Source organism: Poecilia mexicana, unplaced genomic scaffold (assembly GCF_051168715.1).
Source record: "Poecilia mexicana isolate PSO_F unplaced genomic scaffold, ASM5116871v1 scaffold_23, whole genome shotgun sequence".
NCBI classification, from domain to species: Eukaryota; Metazoa; Chordata; class Actinopteri; order Cyprinodontiformes; family Poeciliidae; genus Poecilia; species Poecilia mexicana.
In genome coordinates this window covers 3,016,737-3,037,205 of record NW_028263392.1, presented here as the reverse complement: position 1 = coordinate 3,037,205, position 20,469 = coordinate 3,016,737, and the positions used below count along the sequence as shown (strand labels likewise).

The 20,469-nt window shown below is 38.6% G+C and overlaps 1 protein-coding gene across 3 annotated transcripts; it reads left to right on the top strand.

Moving 5' to 3' along the window:
* The first annotated feature begins 4,614 nt into the window (after positions 1-4,614).
* On the top strand, positions 4,615-19,807 carry LOC148152469 (NXPE family member 3-like). Of its 3 annotated transcripts, XM_088003539.1 has the most exons (7): positions 4,616-4,726; positions 7,027-7,185; positions 8,631-8,651; positions 13,003-13,455; positions 13,938-14,233; positions 16,685-16,755; positions 18,859-18,977. In XM_088003539.1, exons 1-7 carry the CDS (start codon positions 4,709-4,711, stop codon positions 18,876-18,878), a joined length of 1,038 nt encoding a protein of 345 aa, XP_087859665.1. In that variant the 5' UTR covers positions 4,616-4,708; the 3' UTR covers positions 18,879-18,977. The 3 variants fall into 3 exon arrangements, with proteins under 3 accessions (XP_087859663.1, XP_087859665.1, XP_087859664.1); XM_088003537.1 differs by lacking the exon at positions 16,685-16,755 and having other exon boundaries at positions 4,615-4,726; positions 18,859-19,807; XM_088003538.1 differs by lacking the exon at positions 18,859-18,977 and having other exon boundaries at positions 16,685-17,972.
* Positions 19,808-20,469: the final 662 nt, after the last annotated feature.

The window sequence follows — 20,469 nt, the reverse complement described above, 5'->3', positions numbered from 1 at the left end:
ATTTATATTTAAAGCAACTTTTAAAGCAATTTTGTATTAAAAGTGTCATTATTTACTGAATGACACTTCATGATGACAGTCAAACCTTCATAAAGAATCCTTCATATTCATGACAGGATCATGTCACTCTTATCCACACCCCATCAAATAAAGTGTCAAATAATTTCTCCCAGTGTGTCACTATTTCATTCCAGCCTTGTTAAATTTGATACCCAAAATACATTTCATAACTGTTGCAAATAGTTCTCTTGGTACGGATGACCTTTGCAGCAATAATCATGAAAATACTAAAATCTTATTTGATGTAGCTGATATGTATGTGTGTGTGTGTGTGTGTGTGTGTGTGTGTGTGTGTGTGCACGTTATAGGTTTGGTTTGGCCTCTTGCAACGGTGAAGCTCTAAGACAATCAGAAACTCACACTATGCTGCCATTATCACCAGCAGCTGCACCTCATGTTTCATTGTCATAGCCGTCATCTACACCTTGAATTTAGACAGTTTAGTATCCCATCCATCCATTATCTGACACGTTTATCCCTAGTGGGGTTGTGAGGAGTGCTAGTGCTCATTTCCAGCGGTCTACAGGGGAGAGGTGGGGTACACCCTGGACAGGTCACCAGTCCATCGCAGAGCTTAATATCTTCTCACTTTGACCAGAGCATCATATTGACTAAAAAATAAACAGCGAGCACTGTACCTGGTAACATCATAAGTGCATAGTTGAGCCGTTTGACCACCATTTCAGTTATGGCCACTTTGTGCTGTGACGAAGGAGCTGCAGCAGTGTTAAGATTGTATTACCTTCATGAAGTGTGGGATCAAATGATTTGGGTCCCGTAAAAGCACAAGAATATCATCTGCGTATATTGACAGTTTGTGTTGTTTGCCCCCTCTGTCTATGGTCCATGTTTCCCCTTACAGATGTTGGAGGAAGAACATCTTTTCCTGCTCTCTCCCCTCCCAGTTTTTCTCCGTCGTGTTCGTGGCATTTCTTAAATCGTTCAACATTTGCAAAACGCTGTGAGTGCATTTCTCAAAAATTGTACAAACAGCAAAACACCATGGATTAATAACGTTGACTTTCAAGATTCATCTTTGCGCACACCTGCCTGAAGGTGATGGATGTTTGCATAGCGCCACCATTGTCTGCTTCTTTGCTGTCAAAGGATGTACAACAAAAGCAAATAAGCAGCCCAGGGCATTCAGTACTCAGGTAATCATTATTGCAGCAATAATAGGAGTAAATTTTGGTAAATGGATCAAGGCCAGCAGAGGGTTGATGTGCGATTCAGACACAGATTAGTGGTTGTGTGTCAGGTGGAATCCATTGTTACAGACAATTCATAACTATCATTCAAGACAGACCAGAAAACCTCTAAAATGTTACCCTTTTCCAGAATGGTGCCCAACTGACTCAGTAGGCACCACGAGTGATAGTTAACCATCTGGCATTTGTCTTTGAAGGGGTGGGAAATCCACTCCTCAACGAGGTCTGATGAGGCCACACCTGCCAATTACACCCTGCAGAGAACATGTTTGTGGATGCAACATGAGTAGTTTGTCACAATGAGGAAAATGGTCATCATCGGTGGTTACCGATTCCTGCGCTGTCAGCCTTTTGGGATCATCAGTCCTGATGATAACCAGAGTATCTGGAGCTCTGGTCAACAACCGCACTATTGCCCTCCTTACTCTCAGTAGACGTCGGATGGAGACCTCCACAGGGTAAACACCAAAATGTTCCCAGACGCCAAAAATTACAAGTGGTTGTGCCTCCAACTACACTGTCCAGTTTGTTGGCAAACAAAATGGAACTGACTGATTGGCAATACAGGAGCACGGAGCGGAGGGCCATGGCAGCGGAATGCTGATAGACATGCCTTCAACACCAGCTCTGCTTAGTCTGCTTTAATCAAACTGTAGTTTGTCTAGAAGTCTGGTTTGTTTGGGGAGCCGTGAATGAGCAAACTCTGCTCCACCTAAAAACAGATATTTATAATGGAACATTGGCTATGAAGAATTCAGACCACTTTCCTTTTCAGACCCTGTCTGATCGCTGTGCCATTGTTAAACTGATTAACTGTGCTGCCATCTAGTGGTCACCTGGACATAACTATGTAGTAATGTTTAATCTACTGACCATTGATTATGGTTCATTTCTACACCAGTCTGTAAAAAGAAACACTTAAAAAAACACTGTGCATAGTAAGTTATTTAATAAAATGAACAATTTATTTGTCTGAGTATTGTTACAATGTTATGGCTAACCCAGTAATTATTAACTATGAAGCCAATTGTTTAGATTGTTTTGTATTTATTTGTTTAAACCTTCACATCCATTGGGACTCTCGAGGTGAAATGAAAAGAACTGCCAAGGCCTTTTTGTTACTACAGCCGTACGGTCACTAGATGGCACCAGAGTTCACGAGTTTAACAGTGACAATACAAGGACAAGAGGTAGATGTAACACACACTCATCGTTACTATAAATAGATTAATTACAGACTTTTCATGCTTTATTTACATTTTTTTTAAACAATATGAACCTCTATTATCTTTTATGAACAGAAACTCTGTGCACAGAACTGAATTTATTTGACACTGTTGGCTCAGTTGTTGACCAGCAGTTAGAACTTTGGTTTGAATCATTCCATGGGGTCGGGCATTTCACCCTGGGGTCGGGCATTTCACCCTGGGGTCGGGTATCTCACACATTTTAAAGGGTTGACTTTTTGGGGAGGTCTTCTCAGATTCTGCTTTATCTGTTCCAGAACCAGGCTCGATGTTTGCTTGGGGTCACTGTCCAGCTTGAATGATAACATGAAATGTTATTGAAGCTGAATGAATCCGTTGGTGTAAAAATTGCTCATTACATGAACCGGCAATTCAAAACTTTATATTTGTATTATTGCTCTGCCTGTCACATGTGGCATTTCCAATTTTTTAGACAAATTTTATGAACCCTTTTGTAATGGCTTGCACCAAGTATTTTCTCTGGTTTCAGACATAGCTTGGAATGTAATTATTTTGATTTGAAGATGAACAAACTTGTCCGAAGCTCAACTTGGGGAAGAAACACATCACAGGATCGAACAACATACAGGCCTGACACCCTGATGTCTTTGGTCATTGAATCCTGGTGGTCATCAAACGCCCCCTGGTGGACCGACTGCAGGTTTCCTATCAGCATCAGCTATATTGACCTGGTCAGTGCCTGGCCAATACAACTGATTCTCAGTGGTAGGCACACTTCCACTAATGCACTGATAGTGATGCAACATTTTTAGTTTAGTATCTTTACTGAGCTTGAAAAAGTTTAGCATGTTTAGCTTCGCCTACTTTAAGTTGGTTGGTGGTTTTGTAAACTTTCAATTGAATAAAGTTTGACATCTGTGATGAAGTTTTGGTTATCTACTGCTGCAATTTCTTCAAGTATTTAGATGTTGGTATTGGTGCTGTTATTTTAAAGTGGGTGGAGAATGTTAAGCCAGATTAATTCCAGTTCCTCTACTTATTTTTACTGGGCTAGCTCCACAACTGAAACTAGAAGTGATAACACTTCTAAATTCCACCTGTTGCAATGAAAGAACTTAATTAACTTCTCTTACTTTGGTCATATCTCAGTAAAAACAATTGCCTGAAAATATTGAATGCTATTTTTTTTTTGTTTAATGATTTTTTTAAAGTAAGTTTCTTGGCTCTAGGGGCCCGACGAGAAAGCAGGTTGTGAGAGATGGCGAAGACATGTGGCAAAGGTCAAGAGACTGGAACAGTCACCTCGAGAACCCTAACCTTAAGAACACCAGAGGAAAGTTTGAGACTTTTTGAAAATAGTACACTGTGATAGGGAATTAATACTTACCATTTATTTACTGATGCATCTGTAACACGAGAGAAAGAACCCGGATTGTGACTGAGGACGTGGCCCTAAAGCCAACTGGTAGACCACTGAAATATCAAGTGGCCTATGGTCTCCCAATTAACAATACCCAGGTAGGTCTGGCTTAGAATGATGAAACAGGAATAGTATACAAAATATATTTTATTTATACAATATTAAAAAAGGTTATTCTAATTTAAAACAGAATAAAGCACAGGAACCCAGGACAAGACTAGAAGCAATCTGAGACAACCAAAAACAACTGCAAACCAAATTAGTTGAAACACTAATTAATGACACAAAATAATGTTAGACAAAAACAAAAACAAATCCCACATTGCCTCAACCCAGTCCTATAAGGCTGTGGCCCATAAGTCAATTCATAAAAATAGAGAAACTATTGCTCTGATTCTGTAGTGCTTGTGCTACAACTCCAGCTCTAGAAGACGACCTATTAGCCAATTAGCTGAGAGCATCTGAACTACCACCTGAATAATGTGTAGTTGTGCCACTGGGTCTCACCAAAAGATGGTTGGAGGGTAGAAGCAGGTTACCAAAGTCCACGGAATGAGCAGGGGGGATAGCATTCCCTAAAGGAGAGGGAACATGGATAAGGTTCAGAACTCAAGGAATGTAAATCAGAAGGTAAAACCAATCTGGCAGCTCCTGCAGCAGAACTTCTTGTTTTGAAGCTCTGCCTGATGACGCTGACAGGCTGTTGCTGAAAGAGCTGGTCACACCCTGTTAGGAGAGAGGCAGGGACACACACACACAGACACACACCAATCTGCATACAGCTCTGTGAACATGACAAAGTGAGGACGACGATGGAAACTAAAGCAAAGGTAAATCAAAAAAAAGACCCCAAAATTGCTTCATTTGTCTCTTTATTTTTGTCTGAAATTTAAGGCCTTTTGAGGTGATAACTTCTTGAGATTGTTCAGGTGTTTTCCGCCTAACTTCAGTTAAGGTAAAAAACAATTCTGTCATGCTGATGCTCCCTCTCTCTACAGCACATACCTGATTACAGTCCAGTATAACCCATGCAATCACCAGATTTTTTTAGACTGAATAATGGGATCTACCGTGTTTCCCCGATAGTAAGACACCCCCGATTGTAAGACGTATCGGGGGTTTCAGGGGGGTCGGCTAATATAAGCCGTACCCCGAAAGTAAGACATATGTCTTACTTTTCGGGGAAACACCTCTCATCTAGCTGCGCGCCGCCTCCTGCCCACGTCCGCACCGTCCCCCTCTCCATACGTCACCGCGCCGTCCCCTGCACTTGTCACTGCCGCCTCCTGCTTAAAATACGGTAATGCACACAGTATTACCATTTTTCATTGTTTTACATGTTATGCAATGTTGTAACAAGACATTCTTGGCACTTCCTTTTATAAAACTGTTTTGTGGTGAATACAATACTGTTCAGGTTGTTAATAAATGTTAATTTTATGGTTAAAACAAAAAATTTGACAATTTTTTTCCAATATAAGACATACCCCGAAAGTAAGACATAGTGGGGCTTTTGGGGATAAAAAGAAAGTAAGACACTGTCTTACTTTCGGGGAAACTCGGTATTATTCAGTCTACATCATAATGCTGTTATGTTGTAGAGCTACTGGTTAATGCATAATTCTGACTTGACCAGTCCACAAAAATTTGTATGTGGAAAGTTATCGCCTTGCACAGGTTTTTACAATACTTTAATCTCGACTCATTACAGTGCACCTATCAAAGGTATAAAGACGGTTAAAGACAGAGGAATGCTGACAAACCCCATGCTGGTTGCCACACCTGCTATTCCACCTCCTGACTCACCATGGGGACGTGTCTAAATGAAATGGTTTTATACCCAAACGCTTTGACGTAAACGTCAACCAAACTGTGCATTTGTGACCGTTGAGAAACTATCATATCAAGACATTATATAAAGTTGTTATTCATAATTTCACACTAAAAAACTTGACAGTCAAGGTGCAACCTGTACTGGTATGACTGGTTTGGTTTTCATACATAGCTACACAAAACAATAACAGAGCAAAACCAACTGTTCAATGGGTGTGTCTTTAGGCAGAGAGAAACCTTTATGAGCCACAAAAGTAGGATTCGGAAATCATACTCAATAAAAAAATACTTTAGCAACAATAGCAAACTATAGCAGACCAACTGAATGTGTAATAAGCACAATCTATATGTTTCCAAGTCATTCTGAAATTAAAAATACGTCATAATCATACCAGTCATGGCTCAAACAACTTTAAACTTATAAATGAACAGTTAAAGTCAATATTATAACGTGTGAATCTGACTCTTTTTGAGCCACATCTTCTCCATACTATACAGAACAAACATAACAGGTCAAGATGAAATACAAGAACCCTTTTTGCAGTATCTGGGAAGTATGCATACGTGTCACGTCTCCCGTTTCGGCTGGGAAACTACCGTTTTTTACCCCCCTTTCCCGCCGTGCTCCCGTACTATTTTTCCGTAAATATCCTGTATTGTGTCGCCCGGTCTCACGTTAGTTCGGTCACACCCTCGCCCTCACATTAGTTGTTCTCTCCCTCCCGGCTCTGACGGAAGTATACCGCTCTCACGTTAGTACCTCCCCGACTCCCGCGCTTTTACGTTATTCTCCCCCAACTAACCAGAAGGCGACATTTCCCGTATTTTCAAGTCCAAAGCTTGTCAGGTATGAGTATGTGGATAAAATGTTGACTGCAATGTTCAAATGACTTACTAATGACTTGAGGTTCCTGCCTATCATCTTTAATTAGTTTTACCAATGGTGTTCCTGTTTGACTTGTGATGCTTTTGTTTTGAAGGGACCATTTCTTGTTTAACTGTTAGCGCAAACGCAGCTTAAGGACAGTTAAAGGACGGAAGATAAATTATTGTGTAGCTTATAACATGTATAAAGACAAAATGAATGTTTATGATGCAAATAAAGACTTGTTTTGAATTATGTGTAATTTAAACTGTGCATTTGTTTAATTAATATGGCTTGGCTCGAACACAGTACCTTTGTTTCTTTATGATCCTTTTATCTAATCCCCTCAATACATGCATTCTTCACACCAACAGACACTGGAAATGTACAAGTACATGTTTTTTGTTTTCATGCTTTTGTCTTTTAATGCAGAATGGAATCAACACCCCCCTGCTAAACGAAGGCCGAGGTTCCAGAAACCATTGCCTCATGAAGTGCAGCTTCATCCTTCTCTTCATGGTTTTATCTGTGGTATTGTTCATGCTGTACTACATGGACTTCAGCGATCAGAGCAGCTGTAAATCCGGCGGGGTGAGCGTTTGGCATATTTTGTTAATTTGTTCTAATTTTATAAGCACAATTCCTAAAGTTCTAAAACTTTGTTCATTGACTTTTTCCTGCTTTTGCTCTGAACCTCTGTCTTAGGGTGACCATGTTTCAATTTAGAAAAAAAGAGAAACATTTGTGCCGATTCGGAAACACTTTAAGGAAAAATTTAACATTGTTATTGGCCAATACTAGTCATTTTTTAACATCCGAAACTATGCTGATATGAACAGCTAACATTTATTTTCATGTTGTTGGTGTTTGTGTGTTTCAGTAGCAGATTGTCCACGTGGCATTTATTCAGTTATGTGACATTTATGATAATGCACCACAGGATTATGGTGTGTTTAACTGAACCAGAGAAGCAATGTAGGTGGAGTGGATCCTGTTAAAAGTGTTTGGAAATATATACAATATTTAAGATATTTGTAAACAATGCCATAATAACAGGATTAGTATCAATCAATGCATCCCTCATGATCACTCTTCTGTAGCTTAGAAAATCAAGCTCTAACAATAATGGCTTGTCATTCTGGACAAAAATTGTATAAAAATCTGAAAATACATTCAATATAATAAAAATAAAACCACAATAGTCTCAAAAAGACACAGTTATAAAACAATTTTTACATTCCAGACGTTAGTTTTTGTCAGTGTACACCTCAGTGAATTTAATAGATGAACTCTCACTCTGCCTTTCTAGAGTCTTTGTGTCCATGTGAATTTCGCAAAACTTTTATCTCCCTCAGAAACACACATGATCACTATGTCCACGTCACGGTGTGCTCCGCCACCCACTTTGCAGCATCTGCCCAAATGAGGGAAATGTATTTATTGTCGGTCTGTCAATGAGTAGCGCTCCACTTGCTCTTTGTAAATATCACCAGATGAGAACTAACCCAACTGTGGTTCTGGGAGAGGCTGTGGTATCCCACGTCAGCTTACGTACACCAATTCATCCCCTGAAGAAGGAAGAAAACCCAGATATTTTCATCAATTAAAGAAAACCCGTCTGTCCCCCAGATGCTCTGGACAGAATGGAAAAAGTGAACATCATGTCAAAGGAAAGGAAGACATTTGGTCACCCTAAACTCTCTGTCCTCTGCACACGTCCGAATCATCTCATCCTTGTCTTTCTAACTGTCTCTAACTAATTTCTTTTGGTAATTTGGTGAAAATCTTAACTCTCATTTTCAAACCCTCTTGCTGCCATCTTGTTTGTATCACTGGTCCGACATCTTGGTCACAGTGGCAGCAAATATTCTGGTTTACTGTTCCACTGGTCTGTCAAGACTGACTATTTCTTTTCTTGTTCTGACGCACCTCCACTTCTAACACTGAGTACTAGATTAACGGTGTGTACATTGTTTTGTGCAAATAAACTGTTGTAGGATGTATTTGAACTTATGCATTGTCTTTTGATTTCACAGAAACTCTGCATTTTCAGAAAGGTGTGTACACACTCCGTCCATTTTGCTTTCTTTAATCAACATGTCTGTCTTATCTTAAGTTCCAAAGGAAACGCCCATAAGATAGACTGAACAGGAATAATGATCAAACAGTGACCAAATAATATTATATGCACTTTCCAAAACCAAGTAAAGCTAAATTTATCATTTAAAAATATATTCTTTAAAGCCTTATTCCTGATTCAAAAAGTTTGGTATTTGTTTTAAATCTTAGCTGAAAATTATCTTTAAACTTCTGTTTGATTTTTTTCTTTATTATTATTTTTTTCTTTATTAGTTATTAAATCTGTTCCACATACAATTTGTCAACGACATAAACTGTAACAATGCAACTGTCATGTTAATGGTTTTGTAAATTGATGAATATTTAATGGAAAATAATAATTAAAAAAACGTTCAGAAAACAGCAGCACACAGGGAGCCAGAGCAGAACAAAAAACCAAAAAAGTACAGGATTCCAGGGACAAAAACCAGAGGGGTGAAACTTTAAAATAAAAATTATATTAGTTCCAGAAGTAATTGTCTCATAAAACTTTATCTATTATTCAAACTACTCTTCAACCAAGACAAGTCCTAACCTTTCTGGTATCACACCTTTTCGGTTTTCTATTGACCTAAAATACTTCTTTACAAATATATCTATTCAACATTTTATTTATTTATACCATTTATTTTATGTTTAGTTCTTCTTTGTGTTTTGAATCCAAACAGTTACTGAATCAAATTATGTAGCTTAACTGCATTTTCTTAGACACAGTTAAAGTTTAGTTGTCCTAGTTGGAATTTCTGAGCCTTTTCACTTCAGCATCCTTTGAGCTTTCAGTGAGGTTACAAAGAATCAGGAGGGGCTATATTTAAAAATTAGTCTGAAAATTGATCAGGATATTTTTCAAAATTTATTCAGAAATGAAGTAGAAATTCTAAAATGTAGAAAAAACAAAAAAAAAAAGAAACAAAGTTACTTCATTCTTGACTTTAAGACAGAGAGGATTGGAACATCTTTGTTAAAAGCATTTAGAGCAGGGGTGTCAAACTCAATTTCACCGAGGGCCACTTCAGCATATTGGCCCCCCTCAACGGGCCACATTGACGGTACAAATCAGGAGTGCATCCCTGCTAAAACACACCCCAGACAAAAGGTTGACTTCCCTCATTCAGGTCTGAAGAGGCTTATAATGAGTCAATGGTCCAGGTGTGTTAGAGAAGGAATGCATCTAAAGCTGCAGATGGTAGCTCTGGAAAACTAGACTTGGGCACCCCTAGTATAAATGTATAAAAATACAATGTTAAAATAAATTAAACACCACCTTATATTGTTAAATAACTAATTTTATGTATTGAAGTTTTAAATATTACATTTGAGTTTCCATGAATGTAAAATTACTGCTCAGTTTAAAAATTACAATATTTAAATCAGTGTTTAAAGGTAAGCAAACAAATAATAAAAACAAGTCACATGGGCAGACATTATAGACTTTACGCAAAGATTTAGTCTCAGAGGCAACTGAAATCTATTAATTTAAAAAATACTTTCTGAATATCATCTCATGGTCTCTGAACTAAATGTGTCTTTCTGACCGGAGCTGACAGCGAGTTGAAGAGTTATGGACCGGACGCTTTGGAGCGTCTGGTTAGGAAGCGCATTACAAACCTTTGGTTGAAATGTAGTTTGTAGTCAATTCGTGCTCAAAACCTATTTTAAGTCAATCATCGGCCTATAAAATGCTGTGGGGCCACATGTGGCCGGCGGGCCTTGAGTTTGACACATGTGCATTACGCCATAGAACTGCCAATTGGTAATTGAAGTAAAGTAGCTTCGATTTCAAAGATGCCTACATTGAAGTCGATTGGCAAATGAACCATCACAAAAGAGGAAGGCTCTTGTTGTCTCACTGCACCCCAAGAGATGCCTAACCTACAAAAACTGTTTCTGTCTGGTTTCGAACCAGAGACCTTTTGCATGTAAAGCAAACATGATAACCTCTACACTACAGGAACTGAACTTCTCTGCTTTGATTCAGTTTGAGGTTCCAAAGTTGATGATGTGAGATGCAATGCATGAAAATTTCAACTGAGGTTTGCACTCAGATGCCTGGATTCTGAGTACAGACCATGACACCACAGAGCCCTTGTTGACCTTTAGTAAACACCTGTGATGAATAGAATGTGCAAAATCTGTTTCTGTCTGGTTTTGAACCAGAGACTTTTTGCGTGTAAAGCAAACATGATAACCACTACACTACAGAAACTCATGCGCTTTGGAGTGGTCCTGGTAGATGATCCACATTTTGTGAGAGACTAATGTCAACAATGGGCATGGAACAATGTCAAATACTTACAGATCCTCTCAGAGAGCACAGTAACTTGGTGAACAAACTGTCAAACTTATACTTGTGCCTAATTTCACATTACAGTCCATAAACTAAGCCTGGGATCAAAAAAATGTATTAAATATGTCATTAGCAGAGACAAATGGTTCTACAGAGAATTGGTTAAATTGTTAAAAAATAAAATCAATAATTACAAATAAAAGATGGTTCAAAAATAAAATTGACATTAAATAAAAAAATATCTCTGAAATACAATCACTTGAAAATTAAACATGGTTCAAAAATAATATCAACACTTCAAAATACAAAATCTCTGGAAAATAAAATATTATGTATGTTGTTTTGAAAAACATTGGAATATAAGCACTTTTATCAAATCTACATTGTGGTAAGATCATGTAAGTTCTTCTTAAATCCATGGAAACTCAACAGTTTGTAAGGTAGGTGAGTTAGCTCAGCAGGTTAGAGCACCGTGCCGGTAATGCTGAGGTCGTCGGTTCAAACCCCGTATGGGGCAATTCATGTGTAAGGTCTTTCAGACAATCAACACTTCAAAATAAATAAGAGTTCAAATATAAAATCAACACTTCAAAATAAATAAGGTTTCAAAAATAACATCAACACTTTACAATTTAAAAAATGGTTCAAAAATAAAATCAACACTTCAAAATTAAAAAATGGTTCAAAAATAAAATCACCACTTTAAAATAAATAAGGTTTCAAAAATAACATCAACACTTTACAATTAAAAAAATGGTTCAAAAATAATAACACTTTAAAATAAAAAATGGTTCAAAAATAACACCAACACTTCACAATTAAAAAAATGGTTCAAAAATAAAATCAACACTTTAAAATAAAAAATGGTTCAAAAATAAAATCAACACTTCACAATAAAAAAAAGGTTCAACAATAAAATCAAGATTTAAAATAAAAAATGGTTCAAAAATAAAATCAACATTTTACAATTAAAAAAATGGTTCAAAATGTATAATGGTAACTGTTTCTGTCTGTTCAGTCCATAAACTAAGCCTGGGATTAAAAAATGTATTGAAGATGTCATTAGCAGAGACAGACGCTTGGCTAAAAAATGGTTGGGAAGCACATTACAAACCTTTGGTTGAAATGGCGCGTTAAATTCAAGTCTCCATTACAGACCAGAGAAAACTAAAGAGAATGCAACGTTGTGTTAATCCATTTGAGGAGCCGGCAGTTTATCTGGTGGAAATAAATGACGATGCAAAAGTTAAGTGAAGTGATGCTAAGTGAAGTCGCTTAATTTAATTTATTAAAAGTTATTGGGGTGGTTTTTGTCACTACGTGAAAAATGTAGATGCATTTATCTGCTTAATTTGTGATGGGATCTGGATTCACGGTGAATATTAACTAAACCGCATAAAATGCGACTAAATAGTCGATGTTAATATGATTGTAATTTCAGGATAAAATAGTACAGGACCGATTTTTTTTTTATGTTGTCGGTCAAGATAACGTCTAGCGCCACCTGCCGCCCTGACACCAACTCACACACATCTTCATCCACAGTCTTACTTGTAAATCGATTTTTCTTTTCTTGGACGTTTTGATGTTAGCTTGTCGATGTCTCAGTTTTATTCGCTGGGAAAATCAATAAGCAGCTTGAGGTGACTCTGCTGCTCTCTTGTGGCGAGGAGCCGCAATGTTAGCTGGTAACAATCGGAATGCATTGTGGGAGATGTAGTTTGTAGTCAATTCGTGCTCAAAACCTATTGTAAGTCAATGTCGGCCTACAAAATGCTGCGGGGGCCTTGAGTTTGACACATGTGATTTAGAGGAACTGAACAGAGTTGTCTTCACAACAGGACAGGAAATGTCACATAAAAAGTGACGCATGTTTCATGATCACATGGAGATCTCAAAAGTAATCAGTATTTTCTAAGTGAAACTGTGATTGTAGGGCACTTCATGCATACAAGCTCTAAAATTTCTTTTAGTTTAAGATTTAATTTGCCTCTTTGCCTCAGATAACTAACATAATACCTACCAAAATGGCGCCGGTACCCACCACCATCACTCCGTTACGTCCCTCTGAGCCAGCCAGCGTCTGCTCCTTCCACTCTGCGTCACCTGAAAACGCCACAGAGGTCAACTTGTTGAAGGAGTCCATCGCCTGGCCTGAAACGCCATCTGTACCGCCTGGCTTTTCCCTGAATGACACCAGTGATCCCGCTCACAGCACCTTCACCATTCTCCCACGGAGAGGAGGGGGAAGTTGGCACGTCGGGGATCAGCTGGAGGTTCTGATAAAAGTCTCTGACTTCCGCGGTCGCCCCAGGAAGTCTGGGGGAGACTTGCTGTACGCTCGGCTGCAGAACCGTGCTGTGTTTGCAGGCGTGGCGGGGAAAGTGTTTGATCATCGCAACGGTTCCTACACCGCTGTGTTCCCTTTACTCTGGGAAGGAGACGCACAAGTTGAGGTAAGACTCAGAAGTTTTAATGACAAGTGTTGCAGTAAAGTGTTTCAGCTAAGACCTCCTTTTTCACCTTGGTTTTACTTTTCATTAGGAAACAGTAAAAAGCTTTGAATAAAGAAATAGAACTTAAATGTAAAAGTTTGAAGCAGGCTTTCCAATCATAAACATCAAGTAAGTACATGTTTTGTTTTTAGTGTCTAATTATGACTTTGCTGTGAAAAAGTATGTTCTCCCTTAAATATAGTTTCTGTTTATGGTTTTTGCAACTCTGGTAAATGAATAACGGACCTTAAATGGGGAATTTGTATCTGTAGTGAAACATCCCACTTCTAAAAAGAAATTATGAGATTAACTGATAATGTTTAGATTATCATGAGAAACAGGAGAATCCATAAGGAGGCAAATCACTGAACATACAATAATGTGATTTATAATAATGTTTGGTTTAATGTTTCTGTTTTTTGTTCTGTCTTTGTTCCTAAAAGGTCTCCTTGGTTCACCCCAGTGAGGGAATCACAGTCTTGGCCAAAGTGACCCAAGAGTATCCAGACAGAGCATATTTTCTAAGTGTCTTTCGCTCAGGCTCCATCTCAGAGACGGTTAGATGCAACGTTTGCCTCAAGGGTCCCAAAGAGAAGCTGTGCAACTACACCGATCTCCACACGGGTGAGCCCTGGTTCTGCTACAAGCCAAACAAACTGACCTGCGACAAAAGGATCACCCACGTCAAAGGAGGATTCAGTTTCAAACCAGAATCCAATGAAAATCAGCTCTTTCAGCGGTGAGTGCAACATTATGATTGTAATCAACCGTTCTGGCCCTGCTCTGCAGAAACCTCTTCAACATATTCCGTTTCCCTTCATCATAATGAATTCCTACAAAATTTGTGTTGCAGTTTGAGTTATAGAGAGGTATTGCGCAATGGTTTCAGCTCACTGGGGCCGGAGTTTATAACTTAAAGTTTGTTTGCGCGCCACCTTTCTTGTCAGAGTAGTGGATTATTATTGGGAATGCTTAATACCCAAGCCGATGTGGGTAATCAGGGCCGGCCCAAGTCTCCATGGGGCCCCAAGCGAAATTTGGTTTTGGGGCCCTCTAGTTCTGCTAACGATGTGGACTGGCTGCAATCAGGAGTCTGATCATTTGATCATTCACACACTTGCTATAAACTTATTGCATCTCTAGCAGTGCTGTTTACATTATAATAGGATACATTTATTGGCCAACTGATTTATTAACCAGTTGATTTCTGGGCACCGATTTCCTTAATTTTGGGGGATTATGATTGGCTGATACTTACACGTGAAGCCCATCTTATCGCCTGATCTTATCTTCGTCAACAAAGGTTTAAATATCAGTCTCTGTTCTCTTCTGCTCTGTAGTGAGAGGTTTGACTGACTGACTGACCCACCAGGTCAGGTCTGCACGTTACAGTTATTCCCCCCACTGTTGCCAACTCAGTGACTTTCTTGCTATATTTAGCGACATTTCAGACAAAAACAAAATTGGTATTGGCCAAAATCAAAATTGGAAGGTCAGGCTTTTTAAAGATCAGTAACCAGGGATCGGCCAGAAAACTGCAATCGGTGCAGCCCTACACACATATTCATGACATTCTTTGATTAAATAAATTTAATAGCTAAAAATTGTATTTATATCAGGTGAGTCTTTTTTCAACTTAGAAGTTGATGTAAAAATAATGTTTGTTTTAGCCACAAAATGATTATGCTCAGCAGCAAACAACATATCCCCAACTACGGCATAGACTAGATTATCGATGTAGCAGCTATGTAACCTGACATAAAAATATTTTGCTACACAATGTCAAACATTGAGAAGTTTTAATTATTCTTAGCAAACATGGTATTTTTAAGCCAAAAATACCTCAGAAATATACAGAGTCAATCATGAGAATCAACTCATTTAAAGTTTAATTTCAGTTTCACACAAACACAAAGACACTAGCATAAATGTCTGGCTGTTGAACTGGACTGTTCAAGCTAATTTTCTATTAGCAGCTTTACAAATCTTTTACATTACATTACCAAGGCACATTAAAACAAACCTTTATCTTGGCCCTTTTCTATTCTTCCACTTTCTTTTCTCCCTCCCTGAAGGATAAGTCCTTTTTTGAGACATTGTTTTGCTAACTTAACTTCTGACCGGAGCTTTGGACGTTTGGATGCTCTGCTCATTGCAGGGCAGCTCATGTTACCGGCAAAGCGTGCGGTAATGGTCCCTCCCCACTGAGAGCAATTTTTTTTCTTTTATTAAATATATATTATTGTAAAAACAAATAACTTCACAGTGAAATTGTGTGTTTTTGATATTATAATGACATTGAAATTATTACTAAAGAAAAAAAAATCAGCTCCACTGAGGGGGCCCCTTGGTGGTCTTGGGGCCTGAAGCGGCTGCTTGGTTTGCTTTGCCTTGGGCCGGCCCTGTGGGTAATGCAGTAATGAAAGGCAACCCCATCCCTAAGTGGCTCAAAAATAAATTTATATAAACACAATTTTAGTGTGGCCTACTCAAAGTTTGGGCTCAGATCTGTTTAACAGAAGTCTGACAAGACAAAGTGGAACTTTTTGGTGCACATCTTTTTTTATATGCATTTTATCTTGTATAAAATGACCCCAGCCAAACGTAGTTCTGTTAGTGGGATCGCCTGGACCTGGATGACTTTCTGAATTTAACCAACACCATGAATAGTTCTCTTTTCACAAAATCCTAAAGGAGAATGTCTCATCGGTTAAGTTTAAGTTTTCAGTTTAATCTTGTTCAACTTCTGTACTATGTAGTAGTAGAATGCTGCAAAACATTCCTTGTTAAAAAGAGAACGACTTTGGCTCTGAAAGACCTCAGGCATCAATTGATGTTGAAAAATCTGGACCATTTAGTGCCAAAAACAGAAAAAGAAAGCAGGCACTGTCTCTGCATGTTCGTAGCGAGACATGGTGATGAATATAGATTGTCTTTAGCACCAACAGAATACATCAAAAGAGAGGCATGTTGGTTTCTTTACTGTCACTCTGAGGTTTTGTAAATTCCTCTTCACCTGAATTCTGTTGCTGAATATAATTTAAAATGAGAGACCCAGCTAGAATAAGAAACATGCAGATAGTTGTATCAGCAAAGGGACAAAAGAAAAAGCAGGATTACAACACAGAATGTGTAAAAAAAAAAACTCCATATCTCATGACATTCTATCATTGGCTCATCTTTGCTGCAGTGGTGTCAACATGAAAGTCTCCATTCCATCATCAGGACCTTCCAGCATCAACATTTTACCCAAACTTAAAGGTAAAAGTCAAAGTCTAGTTACTTCCATCATACAAGATCGATCAACTGTCATTATCAAAACATCCTTTTTTCTTTTGCGTCTATTTGTGAAGGTTTGATGACTAATTTCATTCTGTTTGTATAGCACATTTCAGCAACAAGGCTGTTCAAAGTGCTTATGAAAACCTTAAAAAGATAAAATAAATAAAAAAACCTCCCCAAAATCAAAACTGAGTCTGTAGTAAATTTGCTGGACTAATAGAAGAAAGAGAGACACTTATAGAGGATATAAACCCAAAACCGGACTCCTGAGTGACGGAACATATTACATCTTGCACCCCACAAATTAAAAATTCTGCCATGATGTGTGTAGGAGTGGACGCAAACACAGCTGTAAGCGTTGCATATTGTGAATATTTTAATGACTAAAATCAACTAACAACATAAAATCCAGGGGTACAAGGAAATCTAAGACAAGGCAAACTGGAGACACGAGGGAACAAAGGTAGTGACAAGAAGAGTGACGAGCAAAGTGGTGAGACAGACTGGCAAGTTGTGACTGAAATAGAGGAGCTTAAATACTGGGAGGTAGCAAATGGAGCAATGGGCCGAGCTAGATGAGATAACTGATAGCAGGTGTGAGTGGTTGGCACAGGAGCAAGCTGAGGGGTGGGGAGAAGGAAGGCTAAGGAGAAATAGTGGGGAAAAAAACAGGGAGGGAACAATACTAAGAAAACCTGATAAACTAGAAGAGAAAAAGACTTGAGGGAAAACATGAACAACCCCAAACAGAAACAAGGCTGATCTAACAATAACAACTAAGGAATGTAGAGCTAGAATAACTAGAAGGACTAAACAAAGAAATAACCTAACAAGAATCACTAAGGAAAGATGGACATAAATCAGACAAAAAGACAAACTAAACCTAAAAGGAAAACATAAGAAAACTAGAAACAGGAACTAGAAGGAATAACCTAACTAGGATTACTAAAGGAAGATGGGTATGGATGGAGATGAATCCGTACCCATGGAAACCAGATAGAAAAAGCTAGGAACACTATGAGGCAAGCTAGAAGGACTTAGTAACTTAACTGGAACCACTAAAGAAAGGTAAACATAGACTCAGACATGTAAGAATAACAGAACCTAGGGTGATGAAATAACTAAGAAATAAGTATTACTAGAAACACTACAGGGAGGCTGAAATAAGGAACGACCAGAAGGACTAAAGAAAATAATCTACATCTATAATCACGAAAGAAGATAAACATAGTTTAAGACATATAAGAATAACAGAACCTATAGTAACTGAAAAAGTAAATCTACCTAGAAACATTTTGAAGGACTGGGAAAAAGGAAAGCAATAACAAGACAATTCTAACTACAATAAATAACCTCAAATAATAAAACAAGAGGAAATAAATCTGAAGAATCCGGTGGGATTCAACCTCAGCGTGCGAGTGTTGCAAAATGTTTTGCATATCTGGTTCGGATGTACACACTAGTTTAGCATTTGATGACAAGTAATTAATGAGGCATAAAGAAACAGAGACCCATCCAGTCGATTGTATGCAGGAATGAGGTTGGACCTGTTTATGACGCACTGTAAATCACAAGGATGACCTTATCTTTAAACATGCAGTTGCCATCTCTGATCTTTTACCTTTTTTTTCTTGTTCAAAGCTCCCTCAGTAAGACCAGTTCTTAAGTGATGATCGGCGCCACTGATTTGACCTTTTCTGAATGAAACTGTGTGAGCAGCAAAACTGAGAGAACAAGAGAGTTAGGATAAAACAAGCTAAAGAGAGCACTAACATTTTTTATAAAGTTAAGCAGCTATGATTTAGTTTTGTACAACCTTTCATCTTCCTATGTAAACATTGTACAAGAATCCATTCTATTGCTGTCTTTTGATGGTTATCAAGAAATTCAGATGTAAAAACTACAAAAGAAAAAAAAAATCCCAGCGTTCACTGGAGTTTATTTACGGTTTAGTTTATTTTTAAGGTGAAGGTTCATACTCCACAAACTGTCATTTATTTATTCGAAAGATTCATTAACAACCTGAAGAGGCTTAAAAGATTTACTGTTCCAAACTGAACAATTGTATCTCTTGACTTATAGTAATGCTCCACATGTTGTGAAGCTGGCAACTCCCACTGCCTGCAGGCCCAGGGGCCGGGACCTCCGGCGGCTCAGGGCTGCGGTGACAGCTTTGCCCAGGGGCCGGGACCTCCGGCGGCTCAGGGCTGCGGTGACGGCTTGTTCCCACTGCGGGCGGGGGGCTCACCAGCCGCGATCCCCACAGCAGAGCTCCGCCACAAAACTCCTCCAAGGAGACCGCTCCAAAACAATGCCAAGCACTCCATCGTCTAGTCCGCATGATACGTCTCTCACCTTCTTTTTGGTCGGATCCTACTGTCATGGTTCAGGTTTTGGTGAGGTGAGATGAGACGCATGCAGGCCCAGGATGATGATGAAAATAATGAATTTTAATGATAAGTCCAAACAGAGACGGCACAGGGAACAGACTGACGACATCACACACGACGAGGATCCGACACAGACAAAGACAACAGGTGGGGTTAAATACACAGGGAAGGTAATCAGGGAGCAGGATACAGCTGGGAGCAATCAACAGATAAGACAGATTCACAGGGGAAACTGGACTAACACAGAAAAACCTAAAAAACTACACAGAAAACACAGATCCTAACAGTTACGATGGCAGATTACAAACAAGTCCAAAATGAGACTGACGCAAAGTCCTGATGTGTAAGGAGGTAAAATTAGATCAGAATGCAAATAACTGGGACCTAAATATAACTAACGCCTTTGTTATATTGTAGAACCAGATCCAGTCATCAATGTTAATGGGAGGCAGAAACCATTGAACAATCTATCTATCTATCTAGTAGGACGTCAGTCATGGAGGCTGGAACAAGGGAAAAGAACAGAAGATCTTCAGACTCTTGACAGAAACCCGAAGGACACTGGAAGTGCAGCTCAGGTTTTGCCGTGAGAACCTTGGAATGAGATCAGAGGCGTAAGCACAAAAACAATCTACGAAGAACTAGAGAAAACACAGATAAGGCAAACTGTGTGAACACCCAGGTGACAAAGGGATGACGTCTCACTCCTCTTAAAGCCAGGAAAATGACAGATTATCACACACAGATACAGGTGTGCATGATAATTAACAGATCCGCCCTCTGGTGACAGCAGCTCCAAGGCTCCATCTGGTATAGAAACTGAACAGGTGGAAGGAAATGGAAACCCCACACAAAACCCCAAAACTCTGACTCAACAGTTTCTGTCAAATCAACAAATACAATGGATTTTACTTGGTGGCCTGAGTTACTGAAATACTAAACTATATATAAGCTTTACAGTAACATTCAGTTTAATTGAATATGACTGTAAAATGGATACCACATACACCTTTATATAACTTCAGTTATATTTAATAAATTAGAATGTGTGTGTGTGTGTCTGCGTGTGTGTGTGTGTGCGTACGTGTGTGTGTGTTCATCAGATTAAGAGTACCTCTTGGAAAAAACAACCTGTAAAAAGATATTAAACATACTTTTCTTTAAGCTGTTTAATTGTTTTGATGTAATATTCTAATTTTAAATGCCATGTTTTCATCATCAATGCTTTCAAACCTGTGTGGTTAATCTATATAATGTAGATTTTAGAGATAAAGTTCCTGAAATAAATGGGGCTTTTCGACAA

Bases quoted from the DNA above. Each gene is read 5' to 3' on its own strand.
- LOC148152469 (XM_088003537.1), top strand. The intron at 13,456-13,937 runs GTAAGACTCAGA...TGTTCCTAAAAG, and splicing joins AAGGAGACGCACAAGTTGAG to GTCTCCTTGGTTCACCCCAG. The intron at 14,234-18,858 runs GTGAGTGCAACA...CTTGACTTATAG, and splicing joins GAAAATCAGCTCTTTCAGCG to TAATGCTCCACATGTTGTGA.